The sequence below is a fragment of the Oncorhynchus keta genome, chromosome 11 (assembly GCF_023373465.1).
Source record: "Oncorhynchus keta strain PuntledgeMale-10-30-2019 chromosome 11, Oket_V2, whole genome shotgun sequence".
Classification (NCBI taxonomy): Eukaryota; Metazoa; Chordata; class Actinopteri; order Salmoniformes; family Salmonidae; genus Oncorhynchus; species Oncorhynchus keta.
The window spans coordinates 21,906,171-21,929,531 of NC_068431.1; the positions used below are offsets into that span (position 1 = coordinate 21,906,171).

Below are 23,361 nucleotides of genomic sequence, written 5' to 3' on the forward strand. Positions count from 1 at the left end.
CAATCAAATCTGGAGAGAGCCATAATGGAGATGTATTCCAATAAAATCTGGTGAGAACCATAATGGAGATGTATTCCAATCAAATCTGGAGAGAACCATAATGGAGATGTATTCCAATCAAATCTGAGAGAACCTTAATGGTGATGTATTCCAATCAAATCTGGTGAGAACCATAATGGTGATGTATTCCAATCAAATCTGGAGAGAACCATAATGGAGATGTATTCCAATCAAATCTGGAGAGAACCATAATGGAGATGTATTCCAATCAAATCTGGAGAGAACCATAATGGTGATGTATTCCAATCAAATCTGGAGAGAACCATAATGGTGATGTATTCCAATCAAATCTGGAGAGAACCATAATGGTGATGTATTCCAATCAAATCTGGAGAGAACCATAATGGAGTTGTATTCCAATCAAATCTGGAGAGAACCATAATGGTGATGTATTCCAATCAAATCTGGAGAGAACCTTAATGGAGATGTATTCCAATCAAATCTGGTGAGAACCATAATGGTGATGTATTCCAATCAAATCTGGAGAGAACCATAATGGTGATGTATTCCAATCAAATCTGGTGAGAACCATAATGGAGATGTATTCCAATCAAATCTGGAGAGAACCATAATGGAGATGTATTCCAATCAAATCTGGAGAGAACCATAATGGAGATGTATTCCAATCAAATCTGGTGAGAACCATAATGGAGATGTATTCCAATCAAATCTGGAAAGAACCATAATGGAGATGTATTCCAATCAATTCTGGAGAGAACCATAATGGAGATGTATTCCAATCAAATCTGGTGAGAACCATAATGGAGATGTATTCCAATCAAATCTGGAGAGAACCATAATGGAGATGTATTCCAATCAAATCTGGAGAGAACCATAATGGAGATGTATTCCAATCAAATCTGGAGAGAACCATAATGGAGTTGTATTCCAATCAAATCTGGAGAGAACCATAATGGAGATGTATTCCAATCAAATCTGGAGAGAACCATAATGGTGATGTATTCCAATCAAATCTGGAGAGAACCATAATGGAGATGTATTCCAATAAAATCTGGTGAGAACCATAATGGAGATGTATTCCAATCAAATCTGGAGAGAACCATAATGGTGATGTATTCCAATCAAATCTGGAGAGAACCATAATGGAGATGTATTCCAATCAAATCTGGAGAGAACCATAATGGAGATGTATTCCAATCAAATCTGGAGAGAACCATAATGGAGATGTATTCCAATCAAATCTGGAGAGAACCATAATGGAGATGTATTCCAATCAAATCTGGAGAGAACCATAATGGAGTTGTATTCCAATCAAATCTGGAGAGAACCATAATGGAGATGTATTCCAATCAAATCTGGAGAGAACCATAATGGAGATGTATTCCAATCAAATCTGGAGAGAACCATAATGGAGATGTATTCCAATCAAATCTGGAGAGAACCATAATGGAGATGTATTCCAATCAAATCTGGAGAGAACCATAATGGAGATGTATTCCAATCAAATCTGGAGAGAACCATAATGGAGTTGTATTCCAATCAAATCTGGAGAGAACCATAATGGTGATGTATTCCAATCAAATCTGGTGAGAACCATAATGGTGATGTATTCCAATCAAATCTGGAGAGAACCATAATGGAGTTGTATTCCAATCAAATCTGGTGAGAACCATAATGGTGATGTATTCCAATCAAATCTGGTGAGAACCATAATGGTGATGTATTCCAATCAAATCTGGAGAGAACCATAATGGTGATGTATTCCAATCAATTCTGGAGAGAACCTTAATGGAGATGTATTCCAATCAAATCTGGAGAGAGCCATAATGGAGATGTATTCCAATCAAATCTGGAGAGAACCATAATGGAGATGTATTCCAATCAAATCTGGAGAGAACCATAATGGAGTTGTATTCCAATCAAATCTGGAGAGAGCCATAATGGAGTTGTATTCCAATCAAATCTGGAGAGAGCCATAATGGAGTTGTATTCCAATCAAATCTGGAGAGAACCATAATGGAGTTGTATTCCAATCAAATCTGGAGAGAACCATAATGGAGTTGTATTCCAATCAAATCTGGAGAGAGCCATAATGGAGTTGTATTCCAATCAAATCTGGAGAGAACCATAATGGTGATGTATTCCAATCAAATCTGGAGAGAACCATAATGGTGATGTATTCCAATCAAATCTGGAGAGAACCATAATGGAGTTGTATTCCAATCAAATCTGGAGAGAACCATAATGGAGTTGTATTCCAATCAAATCTGGAGAGAACCATAATGGTGATGTATTCCAATCAAATCTGGAGAGAACCATAATGGTGATGTATTCCAATCAAATCTGGAGAGAACCATAATGGAGTTGTATTCCAATCAAATCTGGAGAGAACCATAATGGAGTTGTATTCCAATCAAATCTGGAGAGAACCATAATGGAGTTGTATTCCAATCAAATCTGGAGAGAGCCATAATGGAGTTGTATTCCAATCAAATCTGGAGAGAGCCATAATGGAGATGTATTCCAATCAAATCTGGAGAGAACCATAATGGAGTTGTATTCCAATCTGCTTTCTTTTGCTTTAAGGAGCTAAATAAAAATGTGCATGCTGCCAATGTTGAGCTAATATTCTGTCAGACTTAAAAATAAAATGTTCTAAAAGTGAAAGAGAAAAATGTATATTGCGTGAACATTAATGGAATATTATGTCATAAAAATTGACTTATTTGGAAATTGTGGAACATTATGCAACAATGTGGGAATGTTCTCTGCAACCTTCATGAATATCACAAGAACATTCTTGCAACATTGAGGAAATGTCCAGTGCGGGTCGGCATGATAGTGTGAAAAGTGTATGAACATTGTATAAATGTCATCACAACTGAGTATATTTTGTGTTTTGGAAACCTATCTCTTGTAATGTATTCACACTTTTCCCACGACCTAAATGTTCTGTGAACCATTAAAGAACTCATAATGGCTGTTCTGTAAAAAGAAATTGCAACATCAAATGAATGTTTTGTGCACCCCGATACAAACATTATCTGAATGGCAGCACAACTGGACAGTTTTAGTGTTTTTGGAACCTATGTCATCATATACCTACAATGTTCCCACAACCTAAAGAAACATTCTGGAAACCTTTAAAGAACAGATGAAATGTGTTCTGGGAACGTTCTTGCAACATAAGGTGAATGTTTTTTACACCCTAAAGGAAACATTGTAGAATCATCTGCAGAAGTGGAAAGTTGCTGTGTTTTAGGAACATGTATTCTGTGATTTCAACTCAAAATGTTCTCACCAGACTGTTCCATAACCTAATGAAACATTCTGGGAACATTTAAAGAACAGATTAAATGTGTTCTAGGAACATTCTTGTAACATCAGGTGAATGTTTTATACAAACATTCTATATTCATCAGCACGACTGGACAGTTTTTGTGTCATAAGAACATTTGCCCGAACGAATGTTCTGAGAACTTTCACAGAACCAAATTTGGTTTGTTGCATCAAGGATGTCCACAAATTACATCACCAGTCAACACTACATACTATGTCATTTGAAATCTATCTTATTAAAAGTAAAATAAAAGTATTCTTCCACTCTGATGTAGTTGCAAAATTCTGGTAATTTCCAGGATCTCCAGAAATCATGGTCGGATGATTCCTGATTTCCTTCTTATTACCTAATGATTCTGGGAATCTTCCAACCAGGATTTCTGTTTGCAGGTCCGGTTGCAGGGATTAACAGGTAATGTCCAGTTTGACCACTATGGACGCAGGGTCAACTACACCATGGACGTGTTTGAGCTGAAGAACAACGGACCCAGACGGGTAAGAAGACTAGTGCTGTGACCGCCTCACCCACCTATACTGCACCTCACTGGCTCACCCCCCTATACTGCACCTCACTGGCTCACCCCCTGATGCTGCACCTCACTGGCTCACCCCCTATACTGCACCTCACTGGCTTACCCCCAATGCTGCACCTCACTTGCTCACCCGCCTATGCTGCACCTCACTGGCTCACCCACCTATGCTGCACCTCACTGGCTCACCCCCTATACTGCACCTCACTGGCTCACCCACCTATACTGCACCTCACTGGCTCACCCACCTATGCTGCACCTCACTGGCTCACCCACCTATACTGCACCTCACTGGCTCACCCCCCTATACTGCACCTCACTGGCTCACCCCCCTATACTGCACCTCACTGGCTCACCCCCCAATGCTGCACCTCACTGGCTCACCCCCCTATGCTGCACCTCACTGGCTCACCCACCTATACTGCACCTCACTGGCTCACCCCCCGATGCTGCACCTCACTGGCTCACCCACCTATGCTGCACCTCACTGCTCACCCGCCTATGCTGCACCTCACTGGCTCACCCACCTATGCTGCACCTCACTGGCTTACCCACCTATACTGCACCTCACTGGCTTACCCACCTATACTGCACCTCACTGGCTCACCCACCTATACTGCACCTCACTGGCTCACCCACCTATGCTGCACCTCACTGGCTTACCCACCTATACTGCACCTCGCTGGCTCACCCACCTATGCTGCACCTCACTGGCTTACCCACCTATACTGCACCTCACTGGCTTACCCACCTATACTGCACCTCACTGGCTCACCCACCTATGCTGCACCTCACTGGCTTACCCACCTATACTGCACCTCGCTGGCTCACCCACCTATGCTGCACCTCACTGGCTTACCCACCTATACTGCACCTCACTGGCTCACCCACCTATACTGCACCTCACTGGCTTACCCACCTATACTGCACCTCACTGGCTCACCCACCTATGCTGCACCTCACTGGCTTACCCACCTATACTGCACCTCACTGGCTCACCCACCTATGCTGCACCTCACTGGCTTACCCACCTATACTGCACCTCACTGGCTCACCCACCTATGCTGCACCTCACTGGCTTATCCACCTATACTGCACCTCACTGGCTCACCCACCTATACTGCACCTCACTGGCTTACCCACCTATACTGCACCTCACTGGCTCACCCACCTATACTGCACCTCACTGGCTCACCCACCTATGCTGCACCTCACTGGCTTACCCACCTATACCACTGGCTCACCCACCTATGCTGCACCTCACTGGCTTACCCACCTATGCTGCACCTCACTGGCTTACCCACCTATACTGCACCTCACTGGCTCACCCACCTATGCTGCACCTCACTGGCTTACCCACCTATACTGCACCTCACTGGCTCACCCACCTATGCTGCACCTCACTGGCTTACCCACCTATACTGCACCTCACTGGCTCACCCACCTATACTGCACCTCACTGGCTTACCCACCTATACTGCACCTCACTGGCTCACCCACCTATGCTGCACCTCACTGGCTTACCCACCTATACTGCACCTCACTGGCTCACCCACCTATACTGCACCTCACTGGCTCACCCACCTATACTGCACCTCACTGGCTCACCCACCTATACTGCACCTCACTGGCTTACCCACCTATACTGCACCTCACTGGCTTACCCACCTATGCTGCACCTTACTGCCCACACTATTATACCTTAACTCATTAATTTAGAAACATAACTATATGTTTGAATTTATATTCACTAAATGTTTAATTTTATTCTCAATTTCCATCACTGCCCATGCTTTCAAGCTATAACCATAATTGCTATACCATAATAACTGAATCATATTAAAAACACAATATGCACGTTTGAGCAATGAATAACTGTATGTTTATTTAATTCTGTTTGAAATGACAGAGAGCGAACATCATGTCATTATCTGTTTATCTGTTTAGCATTGTCTGTGTCTGTAGAATCTGTGTATTGTGTATCAGTGATCTCTATATTCAAGTTGCTGCATGAATAGTATAGTCAGGCTTCGGCAATGTGTGTGCGCGCCTGCGCCTATGTGTGTATGTTTAGTGCTGTCTGTGTACTGTATGTGTTTCCCCAGCCAACTACGGTAGGTGAACAGAAAGCAGTGGAGCGGTAGAGACAGAAAGTGATGGAGGGAGGAGAAGAAGAGGGGAGGAGGGGAGGAGGAGTGTGTTCATCAATCAGCAGGCTGTTTGGGTCTGCTGGCTGGCTGCGCACGCTAGGAGTCCTGTCAGGACAGGAGGGAGGGGGGCTGGGTACACACACATGCGAACATACAGACAACTCCATTCATGCACATGCGTGCACACACACGCTCACACACACTCACGCATGCACACACTCACACCTCTCCACCGCCCCTCAAAAGCTCGTCAATCATTCCTACACTCAGCAGGGAGAGAGAGGAGCAGTTCACGGCCAGCCCGCCATCACCCCCCGTCTTCTTGATCCATGGCAGACACCACCAATTTATATGGATTTATATGGCAGACATTTATATTGACTGCCTTAGCTTGACTCACCTATTATACGACTCATGTACTGTATACTAAACATTTCAACATTGTGTACTTTAATGTACTGTGCATGACACATCCAAGCATACTGTACAATTTGTGTGGCTCTTATCCTTTGCTTGTATACACACACATTATCTCAGATACTCTCACAGATCTTCACACCACATAATGAAACAGAAATACTGGAAACTACACACCAGAAATACACTGTACACACTGAACATACACACCCTCTACACACACTGTACACATGCTGAACACACACACCCTCTATACACACTGTACACACGCTGAATACACACACCCTCTACACACACTGCACACACACTATACAGTTGTGGCCAAACGTTTTGAGAATGACACAAATTTTAATTTTCACGAAGTCTGCTGCTTCAGTGTCTTCAGATATTTTTGTCAGATGTTACTATGTAATACTGAAGTATAATTATAAGCATTTCATACGTTTCAAAGGCTTTTATTGACAATTACATGAAGTTGATGCAAAGAGTCAATATGTGCAGTGTTGACCCTTCTTTTTCAAGACCTCTGCAATCCGTCCTGGCATGCTGTCAATTAACTTCTGGGCCACATCCTGATTGATGGAAGCCCATTCTTGCATAATCAATGCTTGGAGTTTGTCAGAATTTGTGGGTTTTTGTTTGTCCACCCACCTCTTGAGGATTGACCACAAGTTCTCAATGGGATTAAGGTCTGGGGAGTTTCCTGGCCATGAACCCAAAATATCAATGTTTTGTTCCCCGAGCCACTTAGTTATAACTTTTGCCTTATGCTCTCGGAGGATGTGTTTGTACCATTCTTTATTCATGGCTGTGTTCTTAGGCAAAATTGTGAGTGAGCCCACTCCCTTGGCTGAGAAGCAACCCACACATGAATAGTCTCAGGATGCTTTACTGTTGGCATGACACAGGACTGATGGTAGCACTCACCTTGTCTTCTCCAGACAAGCTTTTTTCCGGATGCCCCAAACAATCGGAAAGGGGATTCATCAGAGAAAATGACTTTACCCCAGTCCTCAGCAGTCCAATCCCTTTTTCCTTATGCAGAATATCAATTTGTCCCTGATGTTTTTCCTGGAGAGAAGTGGCTTCTTTGCTGCCCTTCTTGACACCAGGCCAACCTCCAAAAGTCTTCGCCTCAATGTGCGTGCAGATATTCTTGTCTGTGAAGCCCTTTTTGTTCAAAGCAATGATGACGGCACGTGTTTCCTTGCAGGTAACCATGATTGACAGAGGAAGAACGATGATGCCAAGCACCACCCTCCTTTTGAAGCTTCCAGTCTGCTATTCGAACTCAATCAGCATGACAGAGTGATCTCCAGCCTTGCCCTCGTCAACACTCACACCTGTGTTAACGAGAGAATCACTGACATGATGTCAGCTGGTCCTTTTGTGGCAGGGCTGAAATGCATTGGAAATGTTTTTGGGGAATTCAGTTCATTTGCATGGCAAAGAGGGACTTTGCAATTAATTGCAATTCAATTGATCACTCTTCATAACATTCTGGAGTATATGCAAATTGCCATCATACAAACTGAGGCAGTAGACTGTGAAAATAAATATTTGTGTCATTCTCAAATCATTTGGCCACGACTGTACAAACACACCCTCTTCACGCACTGTACGAACACATACACCCTCTACACACACTGAACACATACACCCTCTGTCTGTCTCCAGATGGGTTACTGGACGGATTCAGACAAGCTGGTTCTGATCCAGAATGAAGCCCTCCTTCCCAATGAAATCCTGGAGAACAGAACTGTTGTAGTCACCACTATCATGGTAAGACACGCTATAACCTTACACACACACACATGCGCATACGTGCACATGCACACAAAGAGACACACAAGCACAAAAGAGACACAGACACACACACCCTCTAGCGCGCTCAAGTCTTATTGTTCTCCCAGGGGCTTTACTCTACCTTCCTCTGCCTCAGGGCAGACGTTCAGTCACACAAACACAAACATAATACAAAACACTCACCAACCAGCATTGGCACTGCAGATGCTTTTGAGACGTTGTTACATTAGGTGTGATGGAGATGTCATTGTAAACATGTCACTGTAAGTGCAGTACCTACCATGACTAGTCTAGTCCCCTTTATAAAATGCATGAGCTGTGTCCCTGCCAGAGACTGCTACACATGCATTTTAAGAGTTGGTATTTAATGAGGCAACAAAGTCAGATTCTATACTCAAACACACACACGCACACACAGATGCAAATGCACACACACATACAGGTGCACACACACACACACACACACACACACACACACACACACACACACACACACACACACACACACACACACACACACACACACACACACACACACACACACACACACACACACACACACACACACACACACACACACACACACTCATACCCACACATGCACACAGACAGAAAATCTCTGTGCTGATGTGTGCTGTGATGTCAGGAGGTTGTGTCCTCCTACGTAACACTTGTTGTTTACTTAGTGGGCCTACTTACTAGGGCTCAGGACCCAAATGATACCTTCCTGTTTGCTTGATATTTGTTTGTTACATTCGGTTTCTCCTTCTTTTTGCACTGATACTGTAACACTCGGTTGCATGTAATGTGAACTATGGGTACTAAATCAGGATTTTCACACTACTGAGCTGAACCGAGCCGAGCCAAACCAAGCTGTGCTGAGCTGGCCTGGTAATGCATTACTCCTAGATGCTGGAACCGGGCTGACAATGTGAAAAGGAAATATCCGGGGCCAGCACAGTTCGTTCGGGTCGGCATGATAGTGTGAAAAGATTTACTGTGTTTCTGAAAGTAAAGGTGGTTAGTTAGTTAGTTAGTTAGAGGAGATGGAGAGAACACGGTAAGGAAAGGCAGAGTGAGTAGAGGAGGGATGGAATTGGGATTGGAGAATCATACCTCAGCAGAATCCTCCTCTTTTCAGCCCCTGGTGAGGAACCCCATTTTAAGAAACTGAGAAAATGGACACAAGCTGAGCCCAAATGACACATCCCTTATTGGGAGACTGACGGACAGTGTTGGACACAGCCAGAGCCAAAATGAACCCCCTAAAGACACAGACTGATGCAACGGAGAGATGCGTTGTGAATTCTAATGCACACCTTATTAGGAAACTGACCCAAGGGAAGGATCTATCCAGAGCCAAAATGAACCCCTTCAAGAAGACCCAAAATCGACACAATCTGACCAAATTTTTAAGTTAATGAACAAGAATGTGGCGGGGGATTGGAGCCACAATGGACCCTTCATCCTGTCTAAAGACACATTTTTGTTCTTCTAATCAAACATCACATTAACATGGTTGCGCTTAACTGTGCGTATGCGTGCGTGCGTGTGTGTATGTCTGCACATGTGTGTGTTTGTGTGCAATTGGTCTCAACCAACTCTAGGATGTAAATGTTCTTATTACATGAATGTCCATGCCTGGCATATTGCAGGTGATTATGGCTAAAACAGTATTTGAAATATGTAGGAATAGATGTTGAGATTTTAACTAAATAACTTAAAAAAGACTGCTCTGAATCTGTCAGTTTCCATTCAATTTTTGTATATAACTGCTTTATAATACACCTTCAAAAGCACTGCCTAAGAAATCATTTTATAGAGCATGATAATATCAGTGTTTAACCATGCCGACTGTGTCGGATAGAGTCTCTAATGTGTGTTTGCGCTTGATAATGTTTGTTTACTGTAATATACACTAATTAAGCTTTTACTTCAGTATTACATTCTGTGGTGACTACAATAAGGCAAACAGTAACACAAACTGTTTTGGCAATGCATTGGAGGGAGAGAGAGAGAGAGAAAGCTGGCATGTTTTGTGTACATAAAACCAGAAGGGACGATCAACTCGGGAGTTGGCATTCACATGGCGGAGGGGGGGTTTTGTTTGTTGTCCATGCAATGCTTTTGTTTGTGGTTTTTCTGGCTTTCATCAGCTACCATATGGCCAAAGGAATGCTACAGTGAAAAGAGTCAGGCAGGTAGTGTCTGTTCAGCTGTTTCTCATGTAAATATGCTATTCGTTCTGATGACAAGCCGTCTTTTGGGCTCCGGAGTGGCGCAGTGGTCTAAGGCACTGCATCTCAGTGCTAAAGGCGTCACTACAGACACCCTGGTTCGAATCCAGACTGTATCACAACTGGCCATGATTGGGAGTCTAAAAAGACGGCGCACAATTGGCCCAGCGTCGTCCAGGTTTCATTGTCAATAAGAATTTATTCTGAACTGCTTGCCTAGTTAAATAAAATAATAATAATTGGACTGGTATAGCAATCATTAATCCACAGTGGTAGCTCTGAATATGGCTAATCTCTAGACTGAAAGCAAACGCATTGGACTGTCGCTCACCTGATTCAATGGCTATATTATTCAAAGGGCTTCAGACAAAAAAGCAATTTTTTATTGGTGTTAGTCAGATAATGAATATAGTTTATAACAATGGCACTCTGACTGAATCTATTTCGGCAGAGCTTGGAACCGCACACCTTTCTAACCCTACAGTATTGAACGTACCATTATGTTCCCGAGGGAAATGTCATGTTTTAACCTTCTCAGAGTGTATGTAGGATAACGTTGTACAAAAACCCTACAAGGGACCTAAGGGGAACATTGCCTAATGTCTTTAGAACAGCTCCTGTTTGCTAGGGGTATGTCAGAATAAGAAAGGGGCCTCCAGTACACATCCAATAAATACCCACTACTACAGCTAGCATACGTCTCCTGTTTCACCATAAGGAATGAGAGATGGCTTTAAGATTGTTCTCATCCAATAAATACCCACTACTACAGCTAGCATACGTCTCCTGTTTCACCATAAGGAATGAGAGATGGCTTTAAGATTGTTCTCATTCATCAAATACCCACTACTACAGCTAGCATACGTCTCCTGTTTCACCATAAGGAATGAGAGATGGCTTTAAGATTGTTCTCATCCAATAAATACCCATTTCCACCTCATATCAAGGACAAAGCAACTGAATGGTGTTTTACCCCAACAGCAGCAGCTGGGGGACTTACTGAGAGCACCTCAACGTTTTCAAATATATTTTTCCACTCATGCTTGAAATGTGCTCAATTTACTGAATGTCATGCAGCCAAGTGAAAAATAAAGGTTTGATTTGTGACATGATGACTGCGACACATAGATATTTTGAGAGAGACAGAGAGAGAGATGTAGTATATAGTCAAGACCCATTATTTTGACGTTTATTATTGTACATACTCCTCACCTATCAGAGAGAGAGATGGAGTATGTCGTCAATACCAATCTTTATGAAGTTTATTATTGTACATACTCCTCACCTATCAGACAGACTGTGTATCTGTCAATTCGATTGTCAACTCCAACTCACACACATACACTTACTGGACTCTCTTCCTTCTACTTATGTGTGTGTACGTGCGTGTGTGTGTAACGCTATGTCTAATAGGGTTCATTACCCACTGAGACAAGCCATGATCAACTTGGACGTGGAGAGTCTGGAAACATTTCAAATCTGCTGCTGACTTTCAGCATTCTTTAAGAGTTCTTTAAGTTTTTTCAATGTCCTTTCTATCTGTCTCTCTCAGTTTTTCTGTCTGTCTCGATCTGTCTCTCTGTCTGTCTGTCTCTCTCTCTCTGTCTGTCTCGCTTTCTCTGTCTATCTGTCTGTCCCGATCTGTCTCGATCGCTCTCTCTGTCTTTCTTTTTGTCCCGATCTGTCTTGATCGCTCTCTCTGTCTACTGTCTGTCTGTCTCTCTCTGTCTGTCTCGCTTTCTCTGTCTGTCTGTCTCGCTTTCTCTGTCTGTCTGTCTGTCTGTCTGTCTGTCTGTCTGTCTGTCTGTCTGTCTGTCTGTCTGTCTGTCTGTCTGTCTGTCTGTCTGTCTGTCTGTCTGTCTGTCTGTCTGTCTGTCTGTCTGTCTGTCTGTCTGTCTGACTGTCTGACTGTCTGACTGTGTCTTTCTGACTGTGTCTTTCTGACTGTCTTTACCTCTGTCTTTCTGACTGTCTGTGTCTTTCTGACTGTCTTTACCTCTGTCTTTCTGACTGTCTGTGTCTTTCTGACTGTCTTTACCTCTGTCTTTCTCTCCCCCTCTCTTTCTGTCTTTCTCTTTTGCTCTCTCACTTTCTCTCTTTCTCTCCCCTTCTGTCTCTGTCTTGCTCTCTCTCTGTATCTCTCTCTGTATCTCTCTCTGTATCTCTGTATCTCTCTCTCTCTCTCTCTCTCTCTCTCTCATACTGTATCACAGTACCATTTTAAATAATAGCCAGTGTAACGTTCAATGGCTGTTTTATCGTCCACATCTGTGTTCAAGAAGTTGAAACATTGGTACATAATCTTTTAACATGAACTCCATATTTATAGAAAAGCAATCTTGTTTGTTCATTTTGGAAGATCCACACAATATCATACTGTAAGCCCTATTTGTTGCTAAATTGTGTAGGCCTATTTCTCGGTCATGTCTACAAAATACATACTGTATGTGTTTCTGCACGCTTGTCTTCTGTCTATTTTTCTGTGAAAAATCCAATGGGCAAAACTGGTTGAAATGACATAATCATTACGTTCTAATGACGTCAATTCAACCAGTTTTAAAAATTTATTAAAATAATATCACTATGACTTCACTTAAACAACATTTTGAAACTGGTTGAATTTACGTCATTACAACGTCACTCATTATGACCTGGTGTCAACCAGTTATGCTCGCTGGGCAAGTGACTGTCTGTAAGCGGGGGACATGTTTGTCAGTTTGACCCTGTGGTCCCTGTGGTGTGTGTGTCACTTTGTAGGAGGGTCCATATGTCATGTTGAAGAAGAACTGGGAGTTGTACGAGGGCAATGACCAGTATGAAGGCTACTGCGTGGACCTGGCCTCGGAGATTGCCAAACACATTGGCATCAAGTACAAGATCGCTATCGTACCCGACGGAAAGTACGGCGCCCGGGACCCAGAGACCAAGATTTGGAATGGCATGGTTGGGGAGCTGGTGTACGGGGTAAGAGGGACAGGGCACTGAGGGGTGTTTGTGCGTGTGTGTGCGTGCGGGATCGCCTTGACTTTGTTGACCCATTTTTAAAGTTTATTTGATGCAGGGTTTCACTCGCACTTTACATTCATTTGTAAATCTGTTTAGTTAAAGGCAGCCAATGAACTGAAGACACAGAATCAGTTGTTTTAAACACAAAACACAGATGGCTTGACACTCGTCAGTTGGTCAGTTATCTGGACTACTTCAAATAGCTTGATCTTGACCAAACTAAACCTTGGGATAAGGGATCTTTTGGTGTTTATTAGGGTGGAAAAATTCCAGAAATCGCGGTTGGATTCCCTCTGATTCCTGGATTCTCATTTATAAATTATTTTTGGGGAAAGTTATTAGAATTGTGCAACCCTAGTGCTTCTAGCTAAGAGATACAGGCTATTATAAGGTGATCGTGCTAGGGGCTAGAGCTGGGACCAGTGTAGTGTGTCAAGTGTGATAGAGGTGTAGGGGTTAAAGTGTGCTTTGTGTGTGATGTGTTAAGTTTGAGAGGTGAGAGGGTTAAATGATGCCGGTGCTTAGCTACCTCCTGTCTGTTGCTAAGAGATAACAGGATTCATGTACAGGTGTAGGGGGTGTTTGTACAAGGGGTGAAAAATGAAGGTACTGTACTTTAAAAGTGTGTGTGTGTGTGCATGTGTGTGTGAAAGCTTAGAGAGATTGCAGGGCTCTTACAGTGCAGAGGGAAGCTGTGAGCTCAGAGCTTAGCCCGTCAGCACTTCCCTGTCTCTAAGACCTTGCCTGGTGACCATTCACCCTCTGACAGTCCTTTTCAAAGCCTGTGTCACCGTGAAAGGTCTCCCCCCATTTCAGCCCTGTCATGTATTTTAATGGTTACTCAATGCAAGCCAACCTGTCATCTTAGTAATTAATGCTGAGGACGAGGGAATTTGTATCTCTGTTTCTTCTCTCTCTCCCTCTATGCAACATGTCGGCTTGTAATATATCAAACTTTTATTAATTTATTTGCGGATAAATCCCAAATTCCCCACTGCAGATGTCCAGGCAGGAAAGGTCGGATGTGTTGCTAAATCACTAACAATAATCTGGTTTGTGGATTTGCCGCAAAGAAGCAATACGTGTATCCTGTGTCAAATGTTTTCGTCTTGTGTTGTACGCATATTTCTCCAACGGCGTTATTTGATTCCCTTCAAATCCGAGGCCTTTCGAATTAAGCCGCTAGGATTAGAGCTACTGCCCATCTTTTTCTATTCGAAACATTGTAAGACATGTTCAATCAGAAAAAGTGGCTAAGTGGCAAAATGGCAAAATGAAATGAAAAAAGGTGGGATGGGGAGAAATACTGGTGGTTGTTGTTGTTGTTTGTGATTTGTGTACTTAGTGATTGTGTCAGATAGGAGGATAGCCAGATGTGTGAATGATAGACATGGTCGACGAAGAAGAGAGTTCTCGGGCCGTTTCCATCAAGCGACTCAGTATGGTTTTATTTTTATTATCAGTTTTGCCTTTTAGATAATATTACATGGACAGGAGGGACCTGATCCTAGATCAGTACTCCTGCTCTGAGATACTTGATATACATACAGCCCCTGGCTTTTCTGGCTCTGACATACTGTAGCTGATCTTGTATGTACAGTACATGTATGTCCCTTTGGGAACAATTCATCTTTAGTACAATACATTTGGATATGGGCTCGCCTCAGGCTCACACTCACTCACTGTAGTGTGTGAAGTTGACAGTGCTGAATAAGGTGGAAAGAGAACAAAAAACAGATACTGTCTACTGTTGTCTACCGTTTGTCCACAGTTTTGTTAGGAGCTTAGATGACTGTCTAGTTGAAATGCTAACTACTTCCGCTATTTCCCTTCCTTCTTTCCTTCTCTCCCGCCGCCCACACGCAGAAAGCGGAAATCGCTGTGGCCCCATTGACAATCACGCTGGTCCGGGAGGAGGTGATCGACTTCTCTAAGCCCTTCATGTCGCTGGGCATCTCCATCATGATCAAGAAGCCCCAGAAGTCCAAACCTGGGGTGTTCTCCTTCCTGGACCCGCTGGCCTACGAGATCTGGATGTGCATTGTGTTCGCCTATATCGGCGTAAGCGTGGTGCTCTTCCTGGTCAGCCGTTTCAGCCCGTACGAGTGGCACACCGAGGAGCCCGAAGAGGGTACCGACGGTCCGCCCAGCGACCAGCCCCCCAACGAGTTTGGCATCTTCAACTCCCTCTGGTTCTCCCTGGGTGCCTTCATGCAGCAGGGATGTGACATCTCCCCGAGGTGAGAGATAGATGCATTACTACTAAGACTACAGTACATACATACTACTACAGTACACACGTACTACTACAGTACACACGTACTACTACAACAATATATTCTGAAATATTATACCTTGGCCAGCTGAGAGATAAATATGTCACTACTACTACTCCATTACACACATAGTACTACATTACACACATAGTACTACATTACACACATAGTACTACATTACACACATAGTACTACGTTACACACACAGTACGACATTACACACATAGTACTAGACTATATCCAAACATCTCTTAGGTTAGAGATATATATATATCACATATATTTATATATTAAATTAAACACATAGTACTAAATTACATCCAAATGTCCCCACAATGTCCCTTTCTTTATTGTGTTGAGTATTAAAGGCTGTTGGCCATTGATAACAGCTGCCTCAGGATGCTATGGCTCATACAGTATACATGTTTCATTCGCTGGCTAACTATGAGTCTCTTCACTGTCTGTTGCAGAACAACCATAGTTACTCCACTCTGTAGAATTTAAACTTGCACCATAGTTTTTTTGTCTCCTTAGTATTCACACCAAAATTGTCGCTTTATATCACATATGTGAAAATAGCTACATTGGCAAGAAAATGTATACATTACCCTTTGGAATTACCTGGACTTCTACATACATTGGTCATACAATTTGATCTGATCTTCATCTAAGTCAAAACAATAGACAAACACAGTCTGCTTTAACTAATAACACACAAACAATTATACGTTTTGAACACACTGTGTAAACATTCACAGTGCAGAGTGGGAAAAGTATGTGAACCCTTGGATTTAATAACTGGTTGACCCTAGGTTTGACAGAAATAACCTCAACCAAACTTTTTCTGTAGTTGAGGAGCAGACCTGCACAACGGTCAGGAGGAATTTTGGACCATTCCTCTTTACAAAACTGTTTCAGTTCAGCAATATTCTTGGGATGCCTGGTGTGAATCATTATCTTGAGGTCTAGCCACAGCATCTCAATCGGGTTGAGGTCAGGACTCTGACTACTCCACTCCAGAAGGCGTGTTTTCTTCTGTTGAAGCCATTCTGTTGTTGATTTACTTCTGTGGTTTGGGTCGTTTTCCAGACAGATAGCCTTACATTCTCCTGCAAAATGTCTTGATAAACTTGTTTTTTTTTGTTTAACATCAGTGATAGCAAGCTGTCCAAGCCCTGAGGCAGCAAAGCAGCCCCAAACCATGATGCTCCCTCCACCATACTTTACAGTTGGGATGAGGTTGATGTTGGTGTGCGGTGCCTTTTTTTCTCCACACATAGTGTGTTTCTTTCTTCCAAATAACTCCAACTTTAGTTTCATCTGTCCACAGAATATTTTGCCAGTAGCGCTGTGGTACATCCAGATGCTCTTTTGCAAACTTCAGTCATACAGCAATGGTTTTTTAGGACAGCAGTTGCTGCTTCCATGGTGTCCTCCCATAAACAGCATTCTTGTTTAGTGTTTTACGTATCGTAGACTCGTCAACAGAGATGTTAGCATTTTTCAGAGATTTCTTTAATTAAGTCCTTAGCTGACACTCTAAGATTCTTCTTAACCTCATTGAGCATTCTGCGTTGTGTTCTTGCAGTCATCTTTGCAGGACAGCCACGCCTACCACTCCTAGGGAGAGTAGCATCATTGCTGAACTCTCTCAATTTATAGATAATTTGTCTTACCGTGGACTGATGAATATCAAGGCTTTTAGAGATACTTTTGTAACCCTATATAAACACTCACAAAATTTGAGTTTGCTATTCACAAGAAGCATTGCCTGATGTGAACCATGCCTCAAACAAAAGACATCTCAGAAGACTCAAGATTAAGAATTGTTGACGTGCATAAAGCTGGAAAGGGCAGGGCAGCTCTAACCAACATCTCTAATCTCGTCTCAATGATTGTACTCCAGGTTAGCTGACTCCTGACTCCAATTAGCTTTTGGAGAAGTCATTAGCCTGGGGTTCACATACCTTCCCAACCTACACTGTGAATGTTTAAATTATGTATTCAATATACACAAGAAAAATACATTAATTTGTGTGTTATTAGTTTAAACAGACTGGGTTTGTCTGTTGATGTAACTTAGATGAAGACCAGATCTAATTTTATGACCAATTTATGCAGAAATCCAGATAATTCCAAAGGGTTCACATACTTTTTCTGGCCACTGTAAATATCATTGGCCTGTAGTTTGTAATAAGAATGTCTCGTCTCTGCTTCCAGTTTCTAGTTTAGCCACTGTCTGCTGTGCTGTGGTGTGTACGTGTGTGTGTTTGTGTGTTTGTATGTTTGTGTGTTTGTGCGTGTGTTTGTGTGTTTGTTCGTGCATTGTGATCTGTCTGTTTAGAAAGAAATTGGACTGCTGTCCCATTGTCTCTGATGTGTCTGGTGTGTGTTTCATACACTGTAGTTCTGCGTTCAACAGGCATGAGAGGTCAAAGGGTATATCATCCATTACTTACTATTACCTACCTCTCGTCCGATCATGAACCACCAAAAAATATTCAGTAACCAGTCAGTGCTGGGTGTCATTGCTTCCGGGTCAAGCTTCCTGTCTGTGACACACCTTTCTGCCCACTCACAGAGCATCTGCCTGCTGTTCTGTAGTCGTGATGAAGATCTTTAGGATTTGTGTAGTTATATTCATAGCAATTTCATGACAGACCTGGGTCAAATTTCTTAGATAATATCCTGTGTCAAATACTTAAACGTATTTGCGGTGTGCTTGGTCTAGTTTGGAGTTTGCACTTTTGGGACTATATTTGCTCTATGATACAGAGAAAACTAAATCAAGCACAGTTGAATATTTAAAATGACTTGAGGTACGTATTTGACATACGTCAAATAGGTCCCAGGTCAGCTTTATGATCCTTAGAGTTATTTTAAAGGTAGACTCAGCGATATGACGTTAGCATTACAATAGCAGTTATGGTGACTTCCGCAAAACACACAAAGACAGCTGAAAGCAAAAGCTTGACCTCCCCTGCATTATCTTTGGTTCATACTGCTGCTTGTGGTCACGTCATATCGCTGAGTTTAAGTTTAAGCTCTTGTAGTCTTTAATGGTTCCTATGGATATCTTCAGTTCCTCTAAGATTTAAGATTAAAAATGGTGTAAAATGGAGAGGAGGAACCAAAATCAGCCTGTATTTTTCAGCCCTCCTACACAGGACCAGAGCAGAGGCATACACAAGATGGAGAACACTAAGGTACATTAGACAAGAGCACCGTCGAAATGATAGCGCCCGTTACGTAGCATCCTATAACGTCCTATAGCACCTCTATCTTGAGGGAGCTATAGTGGGCCTATGATTTTGACTTAAGTCCACTTCATTTTAAGTCGTCCACTTAAGTTAACTTATTTCCCATGAGAAGGGATCCTCATCCACAACATACTGTATATAATTCTGATAACGTTCCTAAAGGTTTTCCAGAAATCCCAGTTTGGGATTCTCGCAATCAAGAGGGAATACGCAGGACAAGTAATAATCCAAATGGGAATCCTCCTTCTGCGATTTCTGGAAAACATGGGAATTTTCTGGGAAATTTTCTGGAATTTTATTACTGCTAAAGTTTAGTCATTTAGTCAGTGTTTACTATTGAAACTCTACATTTCGTCTACATGTTGTCCTTATGTCTCTCCACAGTGTGGTCAGACTACTGTGTGTCTGTCTGTCTGTCTGTCTGTCTGTCTGTCTGTCTGTCTGTCTGTCTGTCTGTCTGTCTGTCTGTCCCACACCTATCACAGATAAAGTTTCAGTAATCCCACAGGCCCTGTCCCAATCTGTCACCAAAAGTTCACTACGGAGGGGGTCGACTGAATTTTACCCTGACAAGGGGGCATGCAAATCGCCTCCACCGAGAGATTAGGGGACTTTGGGAGTGTGGAGAAAATGAGGGAATGCCAAGGGCACAGTTTTAGTGAAGGGTTTAAGACTATGGCACACCATTCATCTGCAGTGATAAGGAAAGGAAGCTTGTGTACGTGCGAGGCATATACAGTGCCTTCAGAAAACATTCACACCAATTGACTTTTTCCACATTTTGTTATGTTACAGCCTGCATTTCAAATGGATTAAATGTATATTTTGTGTCACTGGCCAACACACAATACCCCATAATGTCACAGTGGAATTATGTTTTCAAAAGGTTTACAGTTTAATTAAAAATGAAAATGTCTTGAGTCAATAAGCATTCAATCCCTTTGTTATGGCAAGCCTAAATATGTTCAGCAGTTAACAGACATTGCATATTCTTTTGAGCATGGTGAAGGGAATCTACCAAGCTAACACGTGGAATTGTTTTTAGATTTTCATACAATGGATCATTTAACTATTTGATTTTGAATTTTAGTACCCCTTTAGGTATAAAAAAATATATATTGAAAAATGTTTTGATCAAATATTGAAGTTGACCTTAATTACTATAGCCGATAGAAACACATCGAATAACACATTCAACCTTAATTACTATAGCCGATAGAAACACATCGAATAACACATTAAACCTTAACTACTATAGCCGATAGAAACACATCGAATAACACATTAAACCTTAATTACTATAGCCAATAGAAACACATCGAATAACACATTCAACCTTAACTACTATAGCCGATAGAAACACATCGAATAACACATTCAACCTTAATTACTATAGCCGATAGAAACACATCGAATAACACATTAAACCTTAACTACTATAGCCGATAGAAACACATCGAATAACACATTAAACCTTAACTACTATAGCCGATAGAAACACATCGAATAACACATTCAACCTTAACTACTATAGCCGATAGAAACACATCGAATAACACATTCAACCTTAATTACTATAGCCGATAGAAACACATCGATTAACACATTAAACCTTAACTACTATAGCCGATAGAAACACATCGAATAACACATTCAACCTTAACTACTATAGCCGATAGAAACACATCGAATAACACATTCAACCTTAACTACTATAGCCGATAGAAACACATCGAATAACACATTCAACCTTAATTACTATAGCCGATAGAAACACATCGAATAACACATTCAACCTTAATTACTATAGCCGATAGAAACACATCGAATAACACATTAAACCTTAACTACTATAGCCGATAGAAACACATCGATTAACACATTAAACCTTAACTACTATAGCCGATAGAAACACATCGATTAACACATTAAACCTTAACTACTATAGCCGATAGAAACACATCGATTAACACATTCAACCTTAACTACTATAGCCGATAGAAACACATCGATTAACACATTAAACCTTAACTACTATAGCCGATAGAAACACATCGATTAACACATTAAACCTTAACTACTATAGCCGATAGAAACACATCGATTAACACATTAAACCTTAACTACTATAGCCGATAGAAACACATCGAATAACACATTAAACCTTAACTACTATAGCCGATAGAAACACATCGAATAACACATTCAACCTTAACTACTATAGCCGATAGAAACACATCGAATAACACATTCAACCTTAACTACTATAGCCGATAGAAACACATCGAATAACACATTCAACCTTAATTACTATAGCCGATAGAAACACATCGAATAACACATTCAACCTTAATTACTATAGCCGATAGAAACACATCGAATAACACATTCAACCTTAATTACTATAGCCGATAGAAACACATCGAATAACACATTCAACCTTAATTACTATAGCCGATAGAAACACATCGAATAACACATTCAACCTTAATTACTATAGCCGATAGAAACACATCGAATAACACATTCAACCTTAACTACTATAGCCGATAGAAACACATCGAATAACACATTCAACCTTAACTACTATAGCCGATAGAAACACATCGAATAACACATTCAACCTTAATTACTATAGCCGATAGAAACACATCGAATAACACATTCAACCTTAATTACTATAGCCGATAGAAACACATCGATTAACACATTCAACCTTAATTACTATAGCCGATAGAAACACATCGAATAACACATTAAACCTTAACTACTATAGCCGATAGAAACACATCGAATAACACATTAAACCTTAACTACTATTAGAAAACGAATAACACATTCAACCTTAATTACTATAGCCGATAGAAACACATCGAATAACACATTAAACCTTAACTACTATAGCCGATAGAAACACATCGAATAACACATTAAACCTTAACTACTATAGCCGATAGAAACACATCGAATAACACATTCAACCTTAATTACTATAGCCGATAGAAACACATCGAATAACACATTCAACCTTAATTACTATAGCCGATAGAAACACATCGAATAACACATTAAACCTTAACTACTATAGCCGATAGAAACACATCGAATAACACATTAAACCTTAATTACTATAGCCGATAGAAACACATCGAATAACACATTCAACCTTAACTACTATAGCCGATAGAAACACATCGAATAACACATTAAACCTTAATTACTATAGCCGATAGAAACACATCGAATAACACATTAAACCTTAACTACTATAGCCGATAGAAACACATCGAATAACACATTCAACCTTAATTACATAGAAACACATCGAATAACACATTCAACCTTAATTACTATAGCCGATAGAAACACATCGAATAACACATTAAACCTTAACTACTATAGCCGATAGAAACACATCGAATAACACATTAAACCTTAATTACTATAGCCGATAGAAACACATCGAATAACACATTCAACCTTAACTACTATAGCCGATAGAAACACATCGAATAACACATTCAACCTTAATTACTATAGCCGATAGAAACACATCGAATAACACATTCAACCTTAACTACTATAGCCGATAGAAACACATCGAATAACACATTAAACCTTAACTACTATAGCCGATAGAAACACATCGAATAACACATTAAACCTTAACTACTATAGCCGATAGAAACACATCGAATAACACATTAAACCTTAACTACTATAGCCGATAGAAACACATCGAATAACACATTCAACCTTAATTACTATAGCCGATAGAAACACATCGAATAACACATTCAACCTTAACTACTATAGCCGATAGAAACACATCGAATAACACATTCAACCTTAATTACTATAGCCGATAGAAACACATCGAATAACACATTAAACCTTAACTACTATAGCCGATAGAAACACATCGAATAACACATTAAACCTTAATTACTATAGCCGATAGAAACACATCGAATAACACATTCAACCTTAACTACTATAGCCGATAGAAACACATCGAATAACACATTAAACCTTAATTACTATAGCCGATAGAAACACATCGAATAACACATTCAACCTTAACTACTATAGCCGATAGAAACACATCGAATAACACATTCAACCTTAACTACTATAGCCGATAGAAACACATCGAATAACACATTAAACCTTAACTACTATAGCCGATAGAAACACAGAATAACACATTCAACCTTAATTACTATAGCCGATAGAAACACATCGAATAACACATTAAACCTTAACTACTATAGCCGATAGAAACACATCGAATAACACATTAAACCTTAACTACTATA

The 23,361-nt window shown here is 41.1% G+C and overlaps 1 protein-coding gene across 3 annotated transcripts in view; it reads left to right on the forward strand.

The window, feature by feature from the left end:
* LOC118370570 (glutamate receptor 4-like) overlaps positions 1–23,361 on the forward strand; it is a 217,932-nt gene that overhangs the window by 154,046 nt on the left and 40,525 nt on the right. For 2 of the 3 annotated variants that reach the window (XM_052529696.1, XM_052529694.1), the window contains exons 8-11: positions 3,751–3,855; positions 8,135–8,239; positions 13,258–13,464; positions 15,373–15,746. In XM_052529696.1, coding sequence (XP_052385656.1) covers positions 3,751–3,855; positions 8,135–8,239; positions 13,258–13,464; positions 15,373–15,746 — 791 coding nt within the window. Of the gene's footprint in view, positions 1–3,750; positions 3,856–8,134; positions 8,240–9,404; positions 11,530–13,257; positions 13,465–15,372; positions 15,747–23,361 lie in introns of those variants that run through there. The other variant, XM_052529695.1, reaches the window with a different exon arrangement.